This window comes from Anguilla anguilla, chromosome 12, assembly GCF_013347855.1.
Source record: "Anguilla anguilla isolate fAngAng1 chromosome 12, fAngAng1.pri, whole genome shotgun sequence".
NCBI lineage: Eukaryota > Metazoa > Chordata > Actinopteri > Anguilliformes > Anguillidae > Anguilla > Anguilla anguilla.
Genome location: NC_049212.1, coordinates 21,020,291 through 21,047,484, shown reverse-complemented (window position 1 = coordinate 21,047,484; position 27,194 = coordinate 21,020,291). Strand labels below are relative to the sequence as shown.

Genomic DNA, 27,194 nt, shown 5'->3' with positions numbered 1-27,194 from the left:
CTGGCTTTTGAGGACTGTAACTACTCCCTCAAGCCAAAACAAACACATAAAGAGTGAGGGCTGATGAAATATCTCACAACCATTGTGGGTCTTATTTCTTTATCAGGAACAGGAACAGCATTTCAACTAGGTCTGTGAAGGACATTTAGCGGGCCTTACCATAAGCACATTGTAAAACATGAGACCTGGGTTATTAAAATGCACAGCAAGTCATTCCCCCAGCAAGTTAAAGGAAATTTGGCATCATGTAATAGGTTTTTTTTCTCCCAATCAGTTTTATGTACAGACCTGATCATACAACCTCTCTCATTCATTTACTCACTCACTCAAACACAAAGAAAATTACTCAATGCACAAACTACAAACACAAAAAGAGACACTTATGTGCACACACAGACACACACTTTTTATCAACAGTGAAAGTCATGATCCATGATAACTGAAAGGAAGAATGGCAGGTTAGAAATGTCCAAGCAGTGATTTCACATAATCAGCACAAACACAGGACAGAGAACAGACAGTGAAAAATTAAACAGCAAAGAAAGGAAAAAATAAATTATGATAAAGAATTCAGTTTATTCAGTACCAACACGTTTTTTTTTGGAGTAAACTCACATTGACAAAAATAGCAAGTTCCAGTTCAAATCAAGACACAAAAAATAATTTCAGCCTCAAATTTTGGATGTCCTGGTGAACATAGTTGCTCAGGGCTGAGCGTGGTGTGCAAGGGTGTGGAACCCAGCACCGCCACACCTGAACTTCAGGTCAACCCAGGCCCCTCACAAACAAGGATGGACAAAAAAAAAGCATTCAAGCAGTTTCTACACTGACCTCTTCAGGTTTTGACAGCTTTCGGGTTGGTACAAGAAACTGAATTTGTCAGTGGGATGCCCGCTTGCCATTCTTGGGAAAAGCTAATGTAGGGGAATGGATATGCAATCTGAAAAATACAGCAAGAGGTCATTGTTATAACAGGCATCAGGGAGCAGAGCAAGCAAGCAGACAAGCAAGGCTTAACAAAAGCAGTGCATAGCAGAGCAGGAGAGAGTCACTGTCAGCCACTGTGGATGGATACATTATTAAAGTCTCGACATTAAACAGTATTGCACTTCCATTGGTTTTACAATTTCGTTTAGCACATCTGCCTTCTGTATGTGTGTGTGTGTGTGTGTGCATGTCTATGTGCGTGTGTGCGTCTGTGTATGTGCGTGAGAGACAGGAAGGGAAAGCCAGTGTGTGCGATTTAATGGCTGCCTTCTGAAGCTTGTTCTGTGCTGTGGTCTCACGGCAATTAATCAAGACCTGACAGGATCACCTTGTGCTCCTGGTAGCGGACAAACCTGTCTGTCCTCCCTCACTTCCTTGCTTTTCCTCACCCAATCTCTTCCCCACCCTCCCTTTTTCTCTTCATTTTCCTTCTGCCCCGCCCCCCGTCTATTCTCCCCTCTCTCTCATCCATTGTGTCCCTTTACCATGGACAGAAAGCATGTCCTGTATTCTCACAATTTTCGTGTTCACTGTCAATGGAAACCAATAACTCCAGTTGTCCAGAGAGAGCTCCTCCTATAAATGGGCTAAAATGGTTGAGGCTCCACCCATTAAATGACTGGAGAGAGGCTCAGCCCCCTGAAGGGCACAAAGATGGTAAGCTTCGTTCTGCGCGAGAGATAACAAAGGTTGAATTTTCAAGGCCATTACAGTTTCACCTTTGTTTGTTGACCAGAGTTCGAAAAAACAGATGGCAGTGTGTTTTTGTTTGCCTGTGCAATGAAGTGTGTTAATTTGTTTGAAACTTATTTTGCCCATTTGATACTTTAAATCCAAAGCCCTCTCCAATACATACCTGTACAAAACCACCTTATAATTCAACTGTGTACTCACCTTTTGATTCTCCAGCTCTACTGTTGATGCATACTTTTATTTTGCCAAAATCACCATATTCAAATCACGATGCCATACATGGACCCAGTAAAAATGAATCATATTTGCTATGCTATAAACCTGCACTAGTGTGAGGGAGGAGATGAGACCAAATGGAACAGGGTGGAAAGGCCAGATGGAAACATTCAGCTTCCACTGCACTGCACTTCATCACAAGAATCAATGAGGTTCAGTCTAATGGGAAATAAACCACCTGTCACAAACAGCATATAACATGAACGCCTACAACATCTAGCCTGACTCATATTCTCTCCCAGAATACCATCCCTCCTCCATCCAGATTGAACATACATCCCTTGATTCTGTCCTTTGAAGACCCTTAGAGACTTGCTTTCCTTTTGCCTGCATCATTTCCTCGCTGCTTTTGTTCTGTGTTTTTATGCGGCTTTTCGATTGATTTGACATTTGAATATTCTATGTATAATTCTAAGATCAAGCTCTGGTTCAGTCTCCCCCATGCACAGAAGGAAAATATAGTCCTATCCGTAAACAATGTCTATTGTAACTGAAGCGAGATCCACAGCCAAAAAGCAACAATCTGATGAACAAATAATCAGTTATGATCTGCAGGGGTTGCCAGGCTCTTTCATGATAAGAAATATTATCAGAAGAAAAACAAAGAATAAATTGGATGTTTTTTTATTTTTCTTCTATCTTCATTTTTCTGAAAATAAGCACTTTGCCGTGAGCCAAGCAGCCAATTAGTAATGGCACGATCATTCAAATGTCAAATATGCTGCTGTTTGGTCTCAAGCATCGTTTCCGTTACTCTTTTATCATAAAAAAAAGAAAAAGAAAATAATTTTACTTCGACAAGATGGCCACAGAATGCAAGGCTTTCTTGGGCTCAGAAGGCAACTGGCTTTGAAAAGAAAATGGCTGCATATCAGTGCTCCTGTTCCTGGTAGCTTGTTCAGCTCTAATGAAAGCAGAAACATCAGTGGACTTAATGAGGTCAGGAAACCCTCTGAGAAGCCGTGGAAATAGACTTCATTGGCCGTCGCCCCCCAACACAGAGCCATGCTGCTCTGGAAGCAGGAATTTACACTCCACTAATCTCCAGCCCTCACCCAAAATCACGCGGAGCACAGACACCGCAAGACAAAGAAAGAGACGTCCACATAGGCTACTATTCAAACACGAGGTCACCAGGCTCTCATTTGGCTTATTTGACAATTCCAGTACCTGTTAATGAATAGAAACCAGAGCTGTGTTCTCTCTCATCAATTCTCAAATACCGTTTCAAGGAGAACTTTAAAAAGATAATGCACGACACGCAACACAAGGCACGCAATACAGAAGCATTCGTATTCCTGCCGCAGAGTGAAAGTGACTACAGATTTTCATACAGCGCTTGCGGGGGGAAAGCAGGATTTGATCATCTGAATATCTGATCTTGGGAACAACAGAACGTTCACATATCAAACTGTTCTAAATGTGAATCCTCACCGACAAAGAATATCTCCTGTGTAACATCCAAGTGCCTGGCAGGCGTACTATTAATTAGGGTTTCACACTGAGGGCTACATTTCGCTCTGTGTTTTAGCAAGAGAGGAGGTTATGTGAACTCCTGTACATTCTTTAGTGAAGCACTTAACGTTTCCTTTGATGAGTAATGGCTCCCATGGCAAAAACATGCAGGAACCCAAACCTATCCTGAGGCTTGTCTTGGGTTTTAGTAGCCTAAATAAAAGAAAACATAAGCGTATATAGGCCTATAGGCTACATGAATACTGCCAGGAACTGCAAATGAAACTGACTGTAATAGCATTATAGGCCGTCACACTAGATTTGACATGCAACAAAGCACGTGTACAGAGGTTTGCTACTGATAGAATTTGAAGAGCAACATAGAGGCAAGACAAACAAAATGGAAATTTTCAAATATGGTCCTTTCACACATGCATATAACCACTATGACCTACCAGTCTTATAGCCTAATACTAGCGGAGGTAAAGCTGATTCCCACAACTTCCCAGTGTTGTCTACTTTTGTCTTCATACTAATTATCTGGCTCTAACATAAGAAGGTAAACCAGTCGCTACAGTAGCAGGCTATCCACAGCTCTACCCCTAATTCAACAAAAATATCACTACCAACATACTTTGTTGAGAAGAATATTTGTAGCTAAAAATACTTACACAGGTAGCCTAATTACAAAAAATAAATTTCAATCTTAAACCCACGATTAATCAAATGTAACATTATTTTCCTATACACATTTTTGATAATGCACTCCCCAGATAAATATGGAATATATGCATACATTGAATGAAACCATATTGACCATGCCTCTCAATATGGTAGATAACTTAACCTACAGCTTGTTTTCACATAAACTATCCTCAGTCTAAGATCTGTGAGACACTGAACTGTTCAATGTAGACACTACCAGAAGCAGTGCTGTGCTTTAGTCTATATCGAAAGGAAGGACAATCAAGGTTGCACTGGTCTCACATCCAGCTCTCAATGGGGATTCCTCCAAGAGAATGAGGTCAAGTGAAAAGGGGATGATTAGTGAACTTGACTGAGGCCTATTTTCAAAGGCAATGTTCACAAAGCTTAAATTCACTGGTAATGTAATCTACATTAGAATGCTGTGCAATTCAAAAAAAAAAAAAAAAAAAAAAAACGTCCGTCCCAATTTAGCTATGAAGATGGCAGAATCGATGCCTTCTAGAAGTTGCTTTCAGCAAAGGGAAAAATGACAGAAAATGAGTTTCTGCAAATAATGCCATCTATTTTGGTATGCGTGAATATTGCACAAACTGAGGACACCACACGTATAATACAGCTAGATTTTAATACCTAAATAATACGTTACAGCTCTAGCCGTAGTTGACGCAGACATGCTTCATATTTTGCTTGGTTTTATAAAGGAGGGATTTTATCTTTGTGCTGTGCGTGTATGCGTGTGTGTCTGTGTACGCATGTGAGGAGAAGGGGGTTTGATTGCCATGGTTCCCTGATGAAGAGAAGAGCAGCTTTCCCTCCTGCGTGCTGCCCTCCATCGCTCCCTCCCTCCCCCCTCTGTTTGTGCGATACTGCAGCATGGGAGAGAACAATGCTGCAGTGCCCTTGAGCTCCACTCCGCAGGAGCAGCGACGTTGCGGTTACGTTGCGGTTATGCAACGCGCTCCCTGTTTCCATAGTGCATTTCTGAATGTGTGCGGTCAGTGTGCCTACTGCAGGCTGGAACGCACTACCTCACACGCATTTGTTACCCACACACACACACACACATATCCGGCAAAAAATAAAAAATAAATACATTTTAAAAAATACACAGGCACAGATACACGCAGTCGCTGACCCTGCGCCAGGGGTGTCTGTCCCAGGCTAACTGTGAGCAGATGGCTGGTGAGGCGGCAGAGCTGCTGGTGGTGAGGGGCACGGACCTGTGCTCACACCAGGCAAGGCCGTGGCCCACCGGTGAACCCTGCAACAAGCCCACGGCAAGCATGCACGCACAACCCTATTTGTTCTGATTGGCCGACTCGCCTTGGCCGAGGCATCTGATTGGTTGATAGACGGCTCACCTCCAGGAGAACCCAGAGAGGCCAAAGCCTGAGCCAGGAAACTAGCCACATGTCCCCGAGACACAGAGGCTGCCATCATTGGCTGCAGGAGACTGGTCTTGTGGTTGAAGAGTTGGGCTTATGATCACAACGTAGCAGGTGTTTTTCCAAAGAGAGGCAATGCTGCTGTGGTAATGACGTGTAGTCGTTTCTGTAAATGCCCAGCTCTATAAATGGACAATAGGCCAATGAGAAAATGAAGTCGCTGGGGTTTGACAGGGGTGGACTCCAACCCATTTACTGGTTTAGTGGATTCCATTAACAAAGGTCATTTATGTGTAATTAGTAGAACATTTTCCATTTGTGAAAAGAAATATTAACTGAAGTGCCTTTACTGAGGGTCAAGCTCTGGATTTGAACCATCAACCTTCAGTTCCTTAATGATGACATCACAGTCAATTCTCAAGGTCTGAATGGCTCAACAAAACTAAGAAGGCAGAAGAGAGGAAAATGAGTAAAGGCTGTGAGCACAGTAAGGAGAACATTAAGTCTTTGTCAGTCTGCACAAATATGAGACATGTGCAACATGGCCCAGCTCATCCTGGAATCTTAATGGGACCTCTACCCTGTTCAAATCCCCTCAAATTAAACTAGGCCAACATTTCCCTTATGCACTTGAGTTCTATTCCAGCCAGGAACATCCTTAAGGAATGCAGTGCTTTAAAAAGAAAATGTCTAAAATGTGCTACTGTAATGCTCTTCCAATCTCTGAACTCATACGTGGCAACGCTTCAACACCCGTTAAGCACTGGAGCAGGAACTGAACTCTCAGCTGAGAAGACTCTCTCGCCTGCTGATGCGACAAGCCCTCAGAGAAGGCTGCACAGAACTGTCACATAAACTCCTCCGGCGACATCAATCTGACCTGTACACGCTTTGGTTTCCGCAAGAAACCCATCTACACAAACTCAAAACACAAAAGCGCATACACATACGTGTGCACACAATGCCGAGGAAGCATCTAGTTTTGCACCAACGCAAAAAAGCTATGATCTAAAGCTAACATCGTAAGCCACGCTCCTGACAAAAACAGTGCCCTCCTGTCTCCTTTGAGCTAAGCGGCTCCTGTAACTTGGTGCAGTGCTAGCGCGCAGACTCGCCACAGGGTCTGGAGACCGTACAGAGACTCAGTTCCTTTATGGACTAAACCTCCTCAGGCAGGAGCCTCCACACAGAGCTTCAGACTGCTCCACAGCTGCTGCCGGATGAATAAATCATCCAGCATTAGCATCACGCGCAAAGATGCTCATGCGTACGCCCCTAACAACAGAAGGTTTCGAGGCAATGCTAAGTAAGATGATGATCTTAAATGTGCAATGAATAAAGCGTTCAGAATAAAGATCAGCCAAGGTGTGAAAACCTCAGTGAGAACGATCTATATATTAAAAAGACAAGCGCACAGCTGTTTAATACCGCATCAGTTTCTCTTACACACTTGCACGTACGCCCGCGCCCCAAGACTGTTAAGAAACTCAGATGAATTCAATCAAGCGTATGCCGGAGAGACCACCTCAACACTCTTCCATTGTTGGTGGTCTTCTTTATCTCTGGACAGGAAGACCGCCTGCTTTTCTAAGCTCCACATCACAGCGAATGATTCTAATATTCTGACAAAAAACACAATGGTATGAGAAAACAAGCCGGTAATCGGCTCTAGTCTTTACAAGGCTTCTTCACATTAGCCATAGCCCCAGCTCAAACGCTCACACTTAAAGTCTTGAAGATTCTAGCTGTGAGATCTGATATGGCTCACATAACAAGAGCAGGTCAGTGACAGACTTCCAGCTGATCTCCACAAATTCAATTAGGTTTGGGGTCAGAGACGGCAACTCCGTGGACGATCATTCTGGACTAGAGCGCCTTTTTATCAGTCGTTTTACCAGCCTTCTCTCTAGTGACTTCCACAACAGGGTATGTCAACAGAAAAGTGAAAATGAAGAGAGAAGGTACACACTTGCATTCCCCCAACGCGACACCTCTGACACAATGTGAACAAACAGGATTGAGAATCACTGTGATTCACAGAAGCACAGCATTCTTGTTTCTAATGACCTTACAGGGTCACAACGTTTAAGACATTTGCGTGTGAGTACAGTTTCAAGCCATTGGGGATGTTGCCCTCGATCGGTCCATACATCGGGAAGAACTTATACTTCTGTTTTTTTTAAAGGGAGGAAAAGCCTATTTTACAAAATGTGAATTTTCTTGCAATCTTCACCCAGCAAAATTCATTTCACTTGTATTAGGTTTTGAACCCACATGAACTAAAATTAGAATCCATCCTGTGTGTCTCATCAAAACCCTCTGTGAATGATGTCATCTCTAACCAAGTGTGAAGGGGACGCCTTTTTCAACAGATTTGCCTGTAGCACTTACTAGTCTGTTCTCCCATTTTACGGCTGTGGCAGGCCCAAGGCAACACGACTGGATGGGCAGAGGCTACCACGGTGCAGTGCATTATGGGGTGACAAAACAGACAGAACAGGGTGGAAACCACATGGAAATGAATGAACTCAACCAATTGCAGTTCCACTGTTCCTTTTTTGTTTATTCTCCTTATAAATAGGCCTATATCAGGCTTATTATCTTCCTGGTGGCTCGTATTAGGCCTACTTGTAAATGGCTAGAATGCACGCTAACAAGGATGACCATTTGGTGAGTTATAGGAAAGCAGTTGTGCTAGTGGGCACTGATGACCATATAAAATCTAAAAGCAAATAAAATATACTTGATGAGACGGGCTAGAGCCAATAGCCTGCTGCCCTCACATACTAAAGATGGAAAGAAGAAAATATTTCTATTTTATTTCCCTCTGTGGGGTAATGATAGGAGGAGAAAACTGTCTGAAACATGCTGCTCGGTTCTCCATGAGCGTCAGGGAAAGGCATTCTGACAGCGCGTCGTCTCTTTGGTTACTCCCCCTGTACCTGGGCCCTGCTATGGAGACAGGGCCTTTGAATTATTCAGGTGTGAACAGGTTGGTGGGTGGTTGGTGTCTGCTGGAGATGGAATCAAAGACAGACAGGGGTCTCGCTGTGTGTGTGTGTGTGTGTGAGACTAATCCCACAAAGCACCAGAGAGATTGAGTCAGCGCTGTGGGTGCAACAACACTGACAACTGCAGAACAGCGCTACACAACCTGTCCACTCTTCTGGGACCAACACAGATAAATACGCCACAGGTCGAACATTAATGCACAATACCACCGTATGATTTTGACCAGTCCTGAATATTAAAACGTATTAATAATGCTACAGTCCTACATATCGCTGCACTGTGAGCAGGACATTCAGCTCACAAAAATAAGCCAGTGAAAGCATCTAGCACACACTGTACATAAGCCACATTTACCTCTTAAGGGTTTGGACTCAACTTAGGATGCTAATGGACTCATACTCATATGAAAAAACACAGCAGCCAGTGGCTCGTCTCTGCCTACTTCCCTTAATGAAATTACAGCACCTCTACCTCAAAGGTGCCCGTGATGATGGGTAAAATCACACCTGACAAATGGGGCCCTGCGCAAAACCTAATTGTTGGAGCTCTAATTCAATAAACCAGACAAGTAAGTGCACCTTTAATCAAATCACTTCTGGCAGGCAGAGTCTTTGAAGCTGCCATAGGCGTGAGTGGGAGCCCCTCCCCATCTCAGGCATAGCGTTAATAGGACTTGAACTGGGAGAAGCTGCAGTAAGTATGAAAACACAAGGGAGAGCCAGGGGTGGTTTGAGGCGCGTTGGGTAAGCTCGGGCAGCCACCAGCCGTTTGGCAAACTTGTCAGCATCGGTGATCCGTAATGATCGGACGCTGCTAGCGCCAGGAACGTAGCCCTGCCTGATCTGACGGTAGCCTCTGGGAGAGGGAGGGCAAAATGTAAAGATCCTGATGTCCATTGAGGCAGTCATTCGATTCCATGGTGTCTGCGATTCTTGGTGGTTCATCACCCTGGCTAAACCCGCTGATTCTTGGTTGTCCTTGTGGCAGCACAAAGGTAGTATTTTACCCCAGGCTCTCTGGCCTCTGATTGTAAACTGCAGCCGAAACTGAAGCCCGCTTGTGTTCGCACGTGTGCTGACCCTTAATGACCTCTGACCCCTCCAGGGTCAAAAGCACTAGAGCCAGACAAAGACGATGCAAATCCAGCCTTGCAGCTTCTTCCCTTCCTGGGGAAAGAAAGAACTGACTGGCCATCATCGTTTTATTATCCTTATCATCATTGTTGCCATTGTTGTCTCTCATCAGCCACAGTCTTTATTCATAAATGCAGACAGCGAGAACAGAAGGATCAAGACGTATACATTTTTCAACGATATCTCAGATTTTCCTTAAGAGTTTTTTTGCACGTCTGACTAGGGTTAACAAAGATGCTTGGCTACTGTTTTAAGTTTGTTTATCAGCTAGCAAGCTAGTTAGTAAGCACAAATAGACTGCTTTGTTTGTGCTGCTTCGCTAGTAACAGTGCCAGAGAGCAGCTGAAGTGCTTCAAAATAAAATTTGAATAACACCGCCTGTGATTTGTGTCATTATAGCGAAGCATGTAAAATGATTTGTTCCAATATGTATACACATACATATATAAATAAATTAGACGTTCTCAGAGCAGGGGTGGGTTTGAGCACTGCTGCATACCCGAGAGAGAGAGAGGAGTTACGCTCGAGTCCTCTCCCAGGCACACTGAACAGAAAATTCACCATCATCGTAATTGCATTCATTAAATGCTCCTTTAAACAATCTGCCTGCACAGAAACCGATTTCAGCGAAGAACAATGTGCCAGCAGGGACAGAGGTCTGAACGGCCCTAAAAGCTCTGGAGAAAGCCTCCACGAGAGTGAGCAAGAGCACATTAACGCAGGGGGAGATGTCGAGGAAAGCCCAGATTTTAGGAGGTCAGACAACGAACAGTGCCCGCTGCGTGTGTGTAATCCCATAGTCCCAGCAGCCAGAGCCGTGCCCAGAGGGACGAGGGGACTGCCTCGTCTGGGTGCCGTCGGCAACGGGAATGCCAACAACTGAGGCAGCTCGGTGACCAATCACAACGCACAACTGCCTCAAATCTCAAATCAAGCTCAGTCTCTGTTCCAAGTACGCGTGTGTAGTCTGTGTGCTTGCGGGTTTCTTTAGCGCCTCACCGCAAAGCTAGGCTATTTTGTTAATACCCTAAATTGGTAAATGAAATGAGTCAATTAGATGCGGAATGAATCTACACCGCAAATCACAGGGATATGAGGGAGGGAGGGAGAGAGAGAAAAAACAAAAGAGAGAGAGAGCTCATAAGGTTATAATTATGGCTAAAATTATCTTAAGAGCTTTGAGAGTAAACTAATCACTACTCAAACACAAAGGAGATACACTCGGCCCGCAAAATATGAATAAAAATACATTAGAATGCTACCAGAAATGAATCAACCTCACATGCAGCAGTATCACAACAGGAGTTTAATGGGGGGTCCTTATCTCTCTTGGAAAAAAAAAGTCATTGTATTAACCACGCAATGAGTGCTTTTCCAAAGTTATAAAAAGCCTATTCTAATTAAATGGCTGGCATTCACACAACCATTACATCTGTTTTGTAAAGGCCATTATCTCCTGAACAATTGAGCAAAACCAACATTTCAGTGCGTGGCCCAAATCTCTGCATCACATTCAGCCCGGAGTCCTTGCATTCCTGAGAAAGCCATGAGCAGTCATTCTCTGGACTGGGCCGGCCCTTTTGTGCCATCGCTCTCTGCTTTCATAGCAGCACCCTCCTTTAAAAGGGGATGGTGTGGCTTTCATGCCGCTGGAGCTCCTAACCCGTATTACCGCCGCCCATCCCCCTCTCCCTTTCTCCCGTCCCACAGCATGATGGGCTCGCTGCTCTTTAACAGCGTTCTGTGTGTCGCTCTTCCATAAAACCGAATTATTCTGAATGCTGATGTGAATGTGGTTAGGGAATTTGCTGTGTAACACCAGTCCTCCGTGACAGCGTTCAACCAAAAACATCCCAATACGTCCCTGTGTGTATGAGTGTGCGTGTGTCTTGGCTACCTCTGTAATGGAAAGGTAGCTATGCTATTGAGGACTTACATAGGAGCAGGCCTTTCCACCTGCCTGGACACAATGGTAAGAGGCAACTGCTGAGCTCATAGATCCTACCCACTGAGAACGTGATACTGCAAATCACAAGCTCCCCTCCCCCACGCATCAAACAGTAGTGCTAAACAACTCTGCATTCTGTTGATAAAGCAGATCTTACCTACAGTCCATTATTGCCTTATTGTCTTTCTGATATCACTTTCATGATGGCTCGCGGCGTGAGTGTGATCATCAAATTAGGCCCAGAGGCCAAGTCTGAATACACAGGAAGGACAGGGGAGGGGCGGTGGGAGAAACTGCCCCAGGCGAAGGATGAACTGCTTCAACGGGAGATTAATACACAACGCTTTCACCAACCTCTTTATCCTTCATCTGCACCTGTGTTCCCGCATGACCCCAAGCCATACGTTAGGTGATACATGGCCCTGACGCAAAGTGTTATTTACCGCAGATGGAATTCTGCAGGGACACCGTATTTCTCTCAAGACTTTACATATGGCCTGTTTATTCATTCAGAAGAATTTGCACCAGAGATGTAACAGAGCATAGTACAGGATCCAGCTAGTGAGTGGGAAAGCACATTCTCTACACCGCTCTGTCATGCAGAATCATCTTAACATGTCCAAAATGCCTTAATACATTTAATATGTTCCTCTGCTGTCTCTCTTTGGGAAAACAATGCTAATAGAAATATGAAATTGGCTGTGAGAAAAAAATTTAATCATAAAAAGTAAGCCCCTCTAGTTAATGGTACCGAAAGACAAGACAAGCTTTATAAAAACAGGAGATGTAGAAAACAGATTTTTGGTTTGTGCTATGTGGGGCTATTTGCAGTAAATTATTTATAGTACTGCACAATCACAACAGCACATCTGCCACCTCTGCGGTTAATGACACACCTTATTCTTCACCCTCAACATCAAGCATCTCACTAGCGAATGGCCTGAAATGTTATCATTTTCACCCAAAGATGAAGGTCTCCAAACTGCTGAGAAATGCCTGTGGACCTTAAAAAAAGTGTGACATGCTCATAAATAATATATCAGAGCCATACATATCTGCCTTCCCACCACAGGCATGCACCTGCCACATTCGAGAACTCTTTGGGGCTCTGAATAAAATGGTAAAGTTTGAGAAGGGCTAGCCTCGGCTCATTCTACAGCGATGGGTTCAGCCTCATTCAAACACAGAAGTCTCTCTCTAGCCTCAAAAAAAGGTTACCCAGTCGGATAAAACAAACGCAGTGCTTCACCTACAGCACTACTTGTCACAATCAATAACTATAACAAATCAGACCACAAATCCAGGCAACCTGTCACTTTGGGTCTCCCCATCCATTTTAATCTTTTTTAGCATGTCCCCATCTGTGTTTGAAGTTCAAATTCGGAAAATAGAGTAAACTTTAGTACTTTATAGAGAGAAAAACAGTCAAATTTTGTCACAGTGGCTCAGCTATGAAGAAATATAGAACTGACCATAAACTAAAGCACGATCTACACCAAAATACAAACAATAACTGCCAGGGGAAATAAACATGCTAAATAATCAGTGCAAAGTAGTTTCTCTAAAAACTACTACTAAACATATTTTTGTGGAGACTTATTTGGTTATCATGTTTTCCTTGTTTCTTCTTTCACAAGTTGGTTCATTGTAATTTTGCACGTGATGTCACAGCAACGGTGCTTTCATAGCTGAGGACAGCTTCACGGCACATTGAATGATGCTGAATTTTATTTCAAACATCATCCCAAATCCCATTTATCAAGTGGGTTTAGAATGATAGGATACAGCATATTACTTCAAAAGCACTGACACTGTTTTGATGTCACATAAAAACTCCTCACTTGCCTGGAGGTATTTTTTTCACATTACACTTTGTGAGAAAATTTGTCAGTCCAGAAGGGGAGCTAATGTATGTGCTCTTGTTGTTTACATTAGAGATCATTCATAGGCATATAGTGGGTTTTTAACCTTTGAAATTAAGTTTCTAAAATGCATAGGTTAATTTAAATAATTTGATTTGAGTGTTGCAGTAACGTAGATTACAGTCCTCCCTAAAACAGGTTTCCCTTTCAGCCCAGTATACTGAGGGATGGATTCTGGGACTGGATCAGCTTGTTACTAAGAGGATGCGGCACCTGCATCTACAGCTGCAGTTCAATACTCTTAAAACATTTCATCTTTTGTGAATGTAGCTGTTCTCAGGGCTACTAATTCTGCTGCAGTGGCACATACTTGTTAAAAAAGGGTAACAAACGGTAAATTATGTTTTTTCAGTTCTAAAGCCAATTATTTGATTTTTATAACAGCACATATTTTCCCCATTGTAATGTTAGTTTTTTATAGGCCTAATTGTAGCACGTCCGATTTTTAGTATGTATGCAATTGCAGCAAGTAGCCTAAGTCAAGTCTGGCTGTTTTAGCTGAGATAGCTAGCATGGGTTTCACTTGTGTCCATAGCGGTCGGAGTACCACTAAGTTACCCACAAAATGATATTGTTAAGATTGCTTCTGTAGTTGAACGTTAAAAGTGAAACCGTCTGAATATGGCCATTGGCCAGCGAGCTAATGTTCATCTACTTTTCACGGACATGGATCACTGACGTGGCTAGATGTCACAGAATGATTCAGTCGGCAATCTCATAAGGACAGCCCTTGAGTATCATTTGGTTTATTTTGGCAAAATACTTCTGCTGACCTTTAGGAAACAATGATTCAAAATAATTTGCTGACATTATAATAAAATAGCAATTACAGCTAGCTTGATCTATGGTGGGTCCCCATTCAGAACAGTGACAACAGGGGACTTTTTTCTTTTTTTTTGACAGGCGTGGGATTGATTTCTGCCTAGCTGGCTCAGCCTACATGACTATGACACATTACTGACTGGTTCTATGGCCCCTCCCTCCCCTCCTCTGTGCATGCACCCTCAATTCGCATCTTTTAAAATTGTGAAATGGGCAGAAACGGGCAAAAAGCAGCAGGTCTTGCTGTACACTGAGATGCACAGTTGATTCTGTGGACAGACTAGGTGTGGGCCGGTTTACTTGAGTAAACGAGTAGGTTACTCACTAGCAGATTCTTAAACATTTTTTAAAATGTACTTGGAAAATTATTTATTTATTTTTTTGCATCCTTCAAAAACAGTCTAATTACCATCGTAATAGCTCAAAGATGTGTATAACCTACATTCTGAACTTCCCCCGCAACCACCAATCCTGGTCCACAAAATCACCTAAGGCTACAGCCATACCTGGTAGTGGTTCAAAATAAGATTATATTATCAAAGACTGTTGTCATGCAGGCTAGCCTATGCGGGAGAAAATGATCTTCAACACTTTAAATGGGTCTGCTGCTATAAAAAAATAATAACAATAAAATAAGAGTACTTGAGTAAATGCAAGGATAAATCAGCTAGCAATCATATCATGAAAATTGAAAATATCCCACCTGTAGGATAGACCCATTCACATCAAGGACAACCTGAGAATTTGTTGAAAAGCTACTGAGTCTGCAAGTCAGTGTGATATGGGTGCAAGAAGCTGAGCAGTGGTTGGTTGGGACATCCTACTTGCATGCTCTTTTTCCATTATATAAAAGCAACCCCACTGATAAAATATGAGTATTTTTTAAAATTTCATAACAGTAGTTTAATTTAAACAAATATTTATTCTTAAGATAAACACATACAAATTACCGTCATATTTTTTATTGCATATCCAAACACAGACTTATATATATATATTAATTTTATGGTAAAATACTGCCAACTGCGTTGCCAGAACTTCCATATAAATAACGACAACAATATGTTAAGCATACAGTAGCAGTCTGTATATCATCAAATGCTAAATGTATTATGATTCATTGTAAATAATACAATTATTTACATTTCAGCTGTTCACAATTTCAAACCTTTACCATTTTACAGACCTTTACCCTAAGATTCAGATATTTTCTACAGTGTAGGAACAGGAACAGCATAAACACAAATACATTTTTACATTTTAATGCATCTTAAATACAGGTGGAAAGTGACATCCAATGTTCCTGAGGTAAATGTTTTCTATTGCTTTGGTGGTCACTTTTGGCTGGATTTTACATGGTCATATTTCAGAAGAATATTTCACATTTTATAATTCTTTTGGCGAGGAGGGACTGGGTGTCATTTTTCCCATAAGGGGGGGAAGGTCACTTTTCAATACTAGAATAATGACCTGGGGGTTGTTTTTCTATATGGAAATGTGACCCTCGGGTCAGTTTTCCATGGGGTAAGATTTCTGACACCACACATGGTCAGAAGCCCATCAGGGCAGTGCTCTAGTGTCACCCAGGGAAGGACAGTCTCAGAGTGCCCCTCATTATCTTGTGGCTGTTGGTTGGCCACCTGCACCTGTGTGTCACCTGCATAAGTAATGCAGTCTTTCGCCACAATGACAGCACAGTTCAGGGGAAGGACTGCAAATTGAAAAAAGCACCGGCCAGCTACAACAACTTCACCGGTTGAGGCTCTGCCAAATAGATGGATGACACTGTGATGAGACAAGAGTACGAACATAACTAGCATTTCAAATTGGTATACATTTTTTTAAGTAAAAGATTGCAGCAGAGAAACAATAATGTGTATGTGCGGTTGAACAGTTAAAGCATTCAAATTATAAAAATGAGAAGGGACACTCAAAATGAAATACTGGTACTTTATTTTTGTAATAAATAAATAAATACATCTAGCAGTTTAGCTTATGGTCAGAAAATGCAACTGCCGTTTAGTAAATTCATAAATGATGCCATGTCGGGCTTACTAAAATACAGATAAATGCTAACAGCAGAACAATGAAAACTCACAACGCTATTGCCCTGAAAAGTTGAAAAAAACAAAAAAAAAGTTATTTTTCCAATTACATATTCCAAATGAAGTAGCCTAATCCGCAGGAGAAGTCAAAATATACAAGTCTGAAAAACTGCAACTAGCTTTGTGTAAAAGCTTGGCTTGAAAAGCTTCACCTACCAACGTACTCAGAGTACAGAAAACTGTACATCTGTGAGATATTTCTTCTTGCAAAGACTTAAAAGCATTTCTGCTTGAATTGGGAAACAAGAGGCTGCAAGTCAGTCAATTCAGCATGCTGGCTTCTTTGAGTCTCCATTTCATACCGCACCAGCAACAAACTTTATTTAAAATGTGCTATTATGCCTACACACTCTCCTGCATCAAAAACAAACAAAACAGCAGTACATTTCTGAAACTATGAATAAGGAGGCATCATGGTGGCTGAGGTGCTTTAAAAATTCACAGAACTAAAGGCACTCATACGCATGAACTTTGATGAAAATAAAAGATGATGTGTGGATTTTGTTTCAAATTGGTCATGGCAAAATAATGAATAATAGCGTGTCAAATGAATATTTATGGAACATTCCCTTACACACATTTTGTATGTGTGTGTGCGTGTGTATGTATATATATATACTAGAGCCCGACCGATATATCGGTATGGCCGATATATCGGCCATTATTTGACTTTTTTGACGACATCAGGATCGGCAGTTATGCAACCGATGTGTCCCGATTTTTAAATAAGTATAATAAACAAAAAAAAACATTGATTATTTATCCGTACTTGTCTGTTCGAACGTTGTAATTGCTATTTACTAGAATTATCCAGTAGAGGGAGCTCTAATACAAGTGTGAACTGCAGCAGCTGACGCGCTACTTCTCTAATAAGACGTTTGTCACTCGTGCCTCATCCAGTATTCTCCACTGCAAGACTTGTCTGCACAGATTCGATTGCCACAATAAAGGTATGTATATTTAGTGAAAGTTTTTAATTAAATGCGTTTATACGACCACTATGTTTATCAATCCTCATTATCAAGCGAGCGAGCTAGCTAACATATTTGGTTCACTTTAGCAAGCTAGCTGGCTAGCAAGCCTTTATGAAGTGGATCTACATTTCCAGAGGACATCGCTGTATTCTCAAATAAATAACCAGCCAAAATAAAATGGTGATTGAATGCATCACACATTTGTGTTTTTATCTGAGATGATATTAGCTACTAGGCTATATGATGCTGTGTCGATAGCCAACGCGTTATTGCAAGCGAGTGTGTCATCTAGTCACGCGTCATTGTAGTGAGCTAACCAGACAGTAAAAATGCTGATAAAACACTTCTAACGTGGATCTTTATAAGCCATGTTATCTAGCTTTGTCGTGATAACATGAGAGAAGGATTGCTGTTGGAGAAGTGAATCAACCAACAGTTAGCGCAGGTAACCTGCACGAAAGAGCATTGTAGTTTTTTTCACGTATTTCATCCAGTCAATTTAATTTAATCTAACGTTACACTTGATTCACTCATTAGCTCCGCTAGATAATGTCTTACTCTTCGAGATCATGTAGTAGAAATAAAATAAGAAAATATAATTTATTTAACTTACTAAGAATATATAATAAGAAATAATGAGGCTGTGTCAATAGCTAATGCGTTATTGCGAGCGAGTGTGTCATCTAGAGCGCATTGTAGTTATTTTCACCACCAAATTCTTATGGACAGGGAAGCTCGCTAGATAAAGTCTTACTCTTTGAGATCATGTAGTAGGAATAAAATAAGAAAATCTAATTAATTTACTGAGAATAGATACTAAGAAATAATAATAACAAATTAATAACAACAACAATATTTATAAAAATACATGTTTGAAACTGGAAAACTGATTTTTTTTAAATACATTTTTTATAGATGGCTGGAAAAGAAAGGAGTAAAAACAAAAGGTGTGGAGTTATTTTGATTTCACACACTTAAAGATGGTGTTAATACATATATATTTGATTTAATATCATCATTTACATTTTTTTATCTAAAAAGTTCTTTGTGTGTTTATTTTTGTTTTTATTTGTTTGCTTATAAGTTAAATGTTCTTAAATATAGAAACTTATAATAAATAATAAAATATTTTAAAAGTTTTTCAAATGGATTTGAAAATGTTGCACATTTTGACAAAATATCGGTCAAAACATCATTAATCGGTAAGCTAGGACTCTCCAAAATCGGGATCGGCATCGGACCCAAAAATCTGGCATCGGTCGGGCTCTAATATATACACACACACAACATTTTTCTTGATTACCCAGGTGTGTTCAATTGGTCAATCAATTGCTTCCTTAGTCGAGATTGAAGAGAGCTTTCAGTATCTAGGCTTTTGATTGCCTTTGGAGTCTGTTATTGCCGTTAGTCAACATGAAGACCAGAGTTGTGCCAATGAGACAAATGGCGCCATTATGTATGAGGCTGAGAAATTAGAAGAAATAGTGGACAAGTAAAACCAAATGGAACATCACTGAGACAAGAGAGCACATTTGAGCTCAAAAATAGCAAAAGGCCGAGTTGTCCAAGGAAGACCCCTAAAGTTGATGACCAAAGAACCAAACCCCCCCCCCCCCCAAACACCTGTCTGACAGATCAGAAACACTCTTCAGGAGGCAGGCATGGATGTGTTAGTGACTACTGTCCACAAAAGACTTCAACAAAACTACAGTGCAAAAATGCAAACCACTAGTTAGCCGCAAAAATTGGATGTCCAGGTTACAGTTTGCCAAGAAATACCTAAAAGAGCTTGCAGTGTTCAAAAAGGTGTTCTGGACAGATGAGACCAAGATTCACTTGACGGCAAGAGCAAAGTGTGAAGGCCAAAAGGAACTTTCCAAGATCCAAAGCACACCACCTCATCTGTGAAACATGGTGGCGGGGGTGTCATGGTTTGGGCATGTATGGCTTAAAAGGAGTTTTTCAAAGCCAAAGACAATCAAAATCTTGATTGGACAAGTTATTCAGTCCAACTGAAGATGCGTTTCATATGCGGAAGAAAAACCTTAAGGCAACTAGCTCCCAAAACAAACAGGAGCTAAAGATGGCTGCGGTACAGGCCTGACAGAGCGAAAGTCAGCACCTGGTGATGTCTATGGCTCCCAGACATCAAGCAATCATTGCACGCAAAGAATATGTGACAAAGCACTAAAAATGACTACTTTCATTGTATAAAATTACCATGTCCTCATTCATTATGGTGCCCTGAAATGGGAAGGCCATATATAGGCTATATATATATATATAGGCCTAAGTACTGTGATTCCTATATGGTGAAACCAAAGTGTATAAAAATGCCTTTAAATAAAAGGTGAGAATGAGCACTTTAACCACATGTGAACTAATTGACTACACACCTAACATTGTTGAGTACAGAGCCAAATCAAGAAAAGCATTATGGAGCACATACATATGTGTGTATGTATGCATGTATGAAAGTACATATACGAGTTAAATGTCCATATAGGGACCCATAAATAGACTTCAGCTGTCCTTCATGAGCTAATCATGAAATTTAACTGAAATGTAAGATCATGTAAACGACTGGACTAGAAGTTCGCACAAAAAACAGAAATGCATACGAACCCTCTTGGCCACCCTGGTTTAGGCTATATAAAAGCCTGTCAGTAGTAGCACAATCCTGTCCTACTATGGGAAAATTGCTAATGACAAAGGCTAATTTAAAAATTCACTTTAATCAGAAATGTAATCATTGATGTATAAAAATAAATAAAACACATCTAATACATACAAATGAATGGGACAACTGCAATGAATGGAATAAAGTTAAATAAAACATTCATAAAAGAAATAAATGAAAACCCTGGCGAACTCTGTCGGTGTATAGTGTTTAGTTTTTACAATAATGAAGCTGGCAAGAAAAGCTGAGATTCCATCTGCCCTTGATTCACAAGCATGGTCAACCAGACGGTTTCAAGTTCAAGCTGTATAAATTAATATCTAAAAGTGTAAGCTGTCCAAGTCGTCCTAGACAAATTGATTAGTTCAGAAAAATAACACATAAAAGAGGAATCTTACAACTGAATCAGTATTACTTATAAACAAATGACTGTTGAATGTGGAGGCAGACCAAATCATTAGTACAAGCTTGTGTCAAAGCTATAAAGAGAGACAAAAAAGTCCAGGGCTCTTTCTGAACACCACATCACCTCTTCCTAGTGTTTAATATTATCTTCTAACTGTCACTGAAGTTAGGCGTATCCAGTTAACATAAAATAATAATAACAACATGGGAACCTACGTTTCTTACTCCATTTATAAGACAACAGATACCTAAATAGAAATGTTCTTGAAATTTATGTGCCTGGACAAACCTCTAGCGGAAGTCCATCAATCTTTCACAAACTTTAAGTACAACTGCTCGCCTTCTCACATCAGTGCCAAGCTTAAAAAACAAGTAAAATATATAGCTAGACTAAGCGTAGGGCACACTGTGTGCAGTTTGAAAACACAACTGGAAAAACAGAATGTAGCCTAATCTTTTAAAATTAGGCTATTCCTCACAATAATAGAATGTGTGATTACATTCCTGGTGCCCAGCATGATCTGAACATATGTTCATGTTCCAGAAATACAAAAGATAAATAAATTCATTTATCAATCTTATACTTTGTGGTAACAGGCATACTTTCACAGCAGTGAAGAATATTCCTTCAAAAATGTGGATTAAACAAGACTAATGTCCCTACTTTACAGTGCCATTCAATACATTTTGAAGTCTGACCAGATTCAACATCAGGCACGTAACTTCAAAGAAATTTAACTATGTTCATTTTTATCACAATTTTGCATTAAATGCTAGAATCCCATACTGATTCAACTGAACAAGTGCCTCAGTATTTCCCAAAATTACTCAAATAACAGATTACACGTCCAAGTCAATCATTTATAATACAAAATGGACGCTATCAAAAAGGACCATTGTTTCAAAATACCTTGGTCTTTCGCCTTGTTAACGGTTTTAAAAGCCCATTGTTTGACCAACCATGCTGGAAGAACAGTAAATAAAGATAAATTAACACGTGATTTTACACTTCAATCTCTTAGTTCATTTCGTGCTCCCTTCAAAGCTCGTGCTGGTATTTGAAGTGTTAAACACATTTAAGGCTTAGCTACAATAACAACGAAGGATCAAACTAACGGTAAGTTAACCGAGGTGCAGTTTACATCATGGCCTATTGCCTTCAGCCCAAGCAAAGCTTCAAAATTATAAAACAAACTTATAAGTGTATGTAACGCATCCCACATGCAAATTTTCACTTCATGATGTGGACAATAAAATCAGACCATCGGCTAGCAAACGTTAACCGCTTCAACAGTCATCGTTGGCGTTCCGTTAAGTGTCAATGACATCGCTAGGTACGACAAGTACAGCTAATGTACTGGACGTTCATATTTAGACAGGCGACAGCAGGTGTAAACAAAAATACTGGATTAAAAATTTGATTGGCCTACAACATATACAATGAAATATAATGAAGAACTATACACATAACGTTGCCCAACAAGGGCATCCATCTAACGTTAGATCTAGCAGCCTTAACTCAATGAACGTTACACATGCACATGACGTAGCCAAATCCTGATTTACAAATAGACTAGTATGGCATAATAATAATAGTAATGAGATGTCGGCTAAGGTCTTTTGCCTTGGATTATATTAAATTAATGCTACGCAACGTTGCCAAGCTAGCTAGCTTTTCTAGCCAAATGTCCCATAAGCACAGCCACCTAACGTTAGCGTGTTTGCTGAGCAGCCATAACGTTAACAAGCTAGCTAAGTTAGCAAACTAACGTTACAGATCTCTTTAGCTTGCCCGGTTGATTCGTCGCCAGCTTTGAAACATCACAGGAGTACCTAGTCGGTTAACTGAGTATACGCTAGTCTACATAGTCAGCTAAATAACTATCAAGTTAGCTAACGTCAACAATGCACACAGTACTAAGCTACTTATATGAAGATAGGAAAATCAATTTCACAAGCGGGAGCAAGGAAAAAAAAAAAGAATAAAAAACGTTACATTTATCTTACATTATACCAATAAATCTACAAACAACTAACGTGTTAGATATGCTAGATAGCTATTGTTTATTGACATGCTAAATGACGTTTTGTCACACTGTATTATTATTAGCCAGCGTGCGCACGTACATAGTTCCAAATAGCTGCACACTGAAAATTCACTTGGTTTTAAAATGGTCACAGTCGCACACAAACTAGCAACCGACACCATTTTGAGAAACCTCTCCTTTAGCTACAACTCTGAATGCTCTATTGGAATGAAACATTTTTGTATAGCTCGATAACATTAACTACAAACACTAGTTGTTCACATATAAGGTCTAAGCATGAGAAACATTTCCACGCCATTAGCGTGTACCTAACGTTACAGACCCTGTCACGTTTAACAAATTCCATCCCTGCGAATCAGTAGGTGTATACTAGTAGTTAGCTAACTGGCTAGCTGGCGACGGACTTATCCAAATATGATGATGGAGGAGGGAAGAACCACCACGGTTCTTATGTTGGTTTCCCGTCTGCTAACTGCCTTCATTTAATATTCACAATCTCTAATATGTTCCAGCTTTCAAAATGTAATTTCAGATTCGGACAATTGCAAGAAAAAACGCACGCGCCAGAAACATAAAAACGCGATTTAATTTGGAGTTTGACTTACCAATGTGATCCAGTTGAATTATTTTAATTATTCCTAGTTTTTCCTGACTCTCTTTCTCTCACTCTCTTCTCCTTGCGTTCAGTGAATTGTCTTTTTCTCTATGTAAACGCTGGCGGTTTCCTCCTCCGGCTTGCTTTGCTCCAGCAATTTCAGGCTTGCAAGCGGCGTTGGTAACACAGGCACACACATACAGAGTGGGGGATGGGGATGCCAGAGAGGGAGGGAGGAAGGGAGGGGGGGGGGGGGGGACGGAGAGGGGCCACCGCCAGCAAACACAGGGGGAGGACCTTCACTCTCTGACGCGAAATCACACTCATTTCGCCTGAACACGACTGGAACAGGAGAGACAGGGGGAGATCCACAGAATAGCCTAGAAGTGAAGATACCTTTATTTTGTTGTGCTAAGGGAACGACAACACGTCTTGGCAACCAAGGATTGTGCCCACCCCAAATTCAACTGCAGCTTCACGTCTTATCCATCACTTCACCCACTTCTCCAACTCCAACCCGCTTCTCTAGTGATGTTGAGTGCAGTTGAAAACATCGACAGACAATGGGATACGTTCTTCATCAGTTCAGTTTTGTGCCGTATTTTGTGAAAATGTCAGTTTCAGAATCGACGCCTAGTCAATACTATCGTTTTTAACACCCACAACGTCTGCCATAAGGAAATGAGTTTAGCTTTTAGTTAACCAGCAATGTTTCGGTAATTAAATGCTGGCCACAGAGCAAAGGAAGCTAAATAAGTACAGTAGATATACTGTAACAGTAGCCTATGTACAAATCGTGTGTTCCATAAAATGTGAAAAACAAATGTTAAGTGGAACGCTAGTATAATAATAATAATAATAATAATAATAATAATAATAATCTTGCTTTTAAATACTATTTTACCGTGTTTATCTTACTGTTAACTTCACATTATTCCATATCTATTTGTAGGCTAAATCAAATACATTAAATTATGTCAACTTTTGTATTCTCCTTTAGAAACGGCAAGTCGGTCTGGAAAGCAGCGATACTATATAAATAGGCTACGTAATGTAATGTAAATCACAGTAAGTTATTTGTTTATATGGAAATGATCGATTCGTTAAATCCATATATACATTCCACTGTAGCCAGTATTTTTGCTCAACGTATTCTATACCATAACTATATTATAATAGGCTATTATAGATGGGAGCATATGGAATTAATAAACACTGAAAAAAGAAACGTTCTTAGTATAGTATAATACATTTTATAAAAGTTCTCAGAGAGATAAACATGTTCAATAAATGTATAAGTAAACGACGAAGAGTGACACACAAAGTAATGTAATAACAGGTTGGTTCCTTTCCACAAATTAAAAATTGTATAGCACATTCCTTAGCCTACTCCCGTATTCTCTGAAATATTTCTATTAAGAAATAGGTTGCCGCAAGAGCAGCCTACTGTCTCCCCCTACAGACACTGCCCTGCTCTGCACGTCTGCACCTCTCTGGTTGTGTTCTTTACCTGAACTGAGAGTTGATAATAGCTCTCCAGAGATGGAGTGAGCTGCCTCAGTCAAGATACTGTAGTTATTATATTTCACCGCTTCCTGGAGAACCACCTCTTCTGACTGCAGACAAGATCCCAGAATATACGTCTTCCCTAATATGCTGTCTTAACTATGACCGGCAACTCTTTGTGCTTTCACTTTCCTAATTATTGCCAACAACTGCTTCATGTTCATGACTTGCATTAAGAATATTTATAAATTTAGAATGTGAGTAGACAGGATATCATTTTGTGTTGTCTCCTAGGTGGCTGTCTTCTAAAAATTCTACTTTACAGCACAGCTTACAGCTCAATGATGCAACATTGATACAGAAGTATTGCAAATCACCCAGAACTGGGGCATTTGCCAAATAAACATATAACAAAATGTCCAGCCAACATACTTTAGAGGCTAATTTTGCCCGTGCTTATAATATTGTCTTTTATTATGATCCTGTTGAAATGTTTTATGCTGGAATTGCTGTAGTTTGTTTTTGAATTATTTATTTAATCATTGAATTGAAAAAAGATTCTGCATAAAGCAGATACTGGCATACACATTTATTTTTATAGTCCATTCAGTTTAATTGTGGCACAGCAGTTCATTGTTACTGTTTGCCTGGTGTAATTGCTGTTTCCTCAGGGCGCTATTACACTAGTAATTGCTTGTGTGCTTTCACACTGGATGTTAATAGCTTGGTGGTCCAAAAAAATGAAAATTATTAACAAGAACAATAGAGGTGATTACTTCTGTTTATGTGATCAGGCTGGTCAAACAATCTAGTTGTTTTTCACTATTCATCTTTCCCGTTATTCATTGTGAAATGTGCAGGAAGCCCTGATTAAATCTGTTATATTCAATGCAATATGAAACATATGCATGCATGAATGACTTGGGACCAAGCACCAAATATCCACCAACAGTCATTACTGGTGCTATAAATGTAATGTCATTGCGGGGCTCACAAGTATCATGATTTATATGTGGTTAATTTTACAGGATGCTTTTTCCAAGAGATTAGATAAAATCCAATACAGAATCTGCACCATGTGACCAATAACTTCCAAATCTTAAATGAATGAAAAAGGTTGAATAAAGCTACAGTATTTTTACTCATGATTTCACACTGATATAAATTGATATTTCAGTCTCTCAGGCGGTCAGGCCTTCATCAGAGCTTAAAGATCAAAACTTGTGCACACTTGGGTGTTTGATAATTTTTTTCATTACATAAATGAAATAATAATAAAAAATGTGTTTTGTTTTTCCTCAGTTTCCCTTTGTCTAATATTATATTTTGTCTAAAGATCTGAAACAATTCATAGTGATAAATAGGGGAAAATGCTTTTTCATGGTACTGTAGAACATTATTGTTCCATAAAGAATAAACATGTACCCCTGCTGTACCTTTATTTCTCATAGTGTTCTGTAAAATGGTAAAACATACAGCATGTAAATACCATTAAATAAAAACTGATTGTCTGCACTTTTGTCTCATATTCATCTTTTGATCTCAAATCCAAATTCCACAAGTATATTGCAGTATACTGTATACCAACAATAACATATTTCTCTTGACAATTCTCATTCTTATGGAGGGCACCATGTAAATCAAATTATTTTGTTAGAAATCCCATTACAGTGGTCAATGTTTTTCCCAACAAAAAAATTTACAATATATCCACAGAAAAGCATAGAATACTTCTTTGTAAGCATATTTTGATCAGTATAACACTTTCATCAATTTACATTGTCTGGATCTGAGACCATTCAGTTTGAGAACTATGCAATAATAGGAGAAATCAGGAAGGAGGCAAATGTATTTAGGTACTAAAGTACATTTTACAAACAAAAAAGGCACATGAATTGTGGATTGCTGGCTAGAGCAATACACATACAAATTTATGTAACTATAGATTACCACCCTTATAGGCCTTCACTGCAGCTGCTTTCAGCTGATCTTTATTTCTGTGGGTTTCTGTCTTCTGTCTGTCCTCTCCAGCTAGTGAAATGCATGCTTGATTGGATTTAAATGAGGTGAGTGACTTGGCCAGTCAAAACCTTCCTCTTTTCCCCACTGATGTATGATTTGGTTGTGTAGGCAGTGTATTTTGGGACATTTTCTTGCTGCAGGATAAAACACTGGCCGATGAAGCTGGAAGAATTTCTTTGAACACAGCCAGACAAAATCTGTCTGTACACTTCTGAATTCATCCTACTGCTGCCATCCTCTGTTACATCATCAATAAAGATGAGTGAGCCTGTTCCAGAAGCAGTCATACATGCCAAAGCAATGGCACTACCTCCTCCAAATATTTCACAGAAAAGCAGGGAGTGCTTTGGATCATTGGCTGTTCCTTTCTCCACATGTTTGGCTTTGCATTATTTTATTAAAAGTGTATTTTGGTCTCATCTGTTGATAAAACATTGTTCCAGAACTATTCTGGCTTGTCTCCTGTATTTAATTATGTTTTATTTTTTGGCAAATTGTAATTTGGCCTTTCAATTGTG

The 27,194-nt window shown here is 40.2% G+C and overlaps 1 protein-coding gene across 3 annotated transcripts in view; it reads right to left on the bottom strand.

Annotated features, from left to right (window-relative positions):
* The window catches only part of fam168a (family with sequence similarity 168 member A), a 58,994-nt gene extending 35,635 nt beyond the window's left edge, over positions 1 to 23,359 (bottom strand). For 2 of the 3 annotated variants that reach the window (XM_035385141.1, XM_035385143.1), the window contains exons 1-2: positions 23,159 to 23,359; positions 832 to 940 (exon numbers count right to left, since the gene is read on the bottom strand). In XM_035385141.1, the coding sequence (XP_035241032.1) occupies positions 832 to 902 (71 nt within the window). In that variant the 5' untranslated portion in view covers positions 903 to 940; positions 23,159 to 23,359. The remainder of the gene's footprint in view (positions 1 to 831; positions 941 to 23,158) is intronic. The other variant, XM_035385142.1, reaches the window with a different exon arrangement.
* Between the last annotated feature and the right edge of the window lie 3,835 nt (positions 23,360 to 27,194).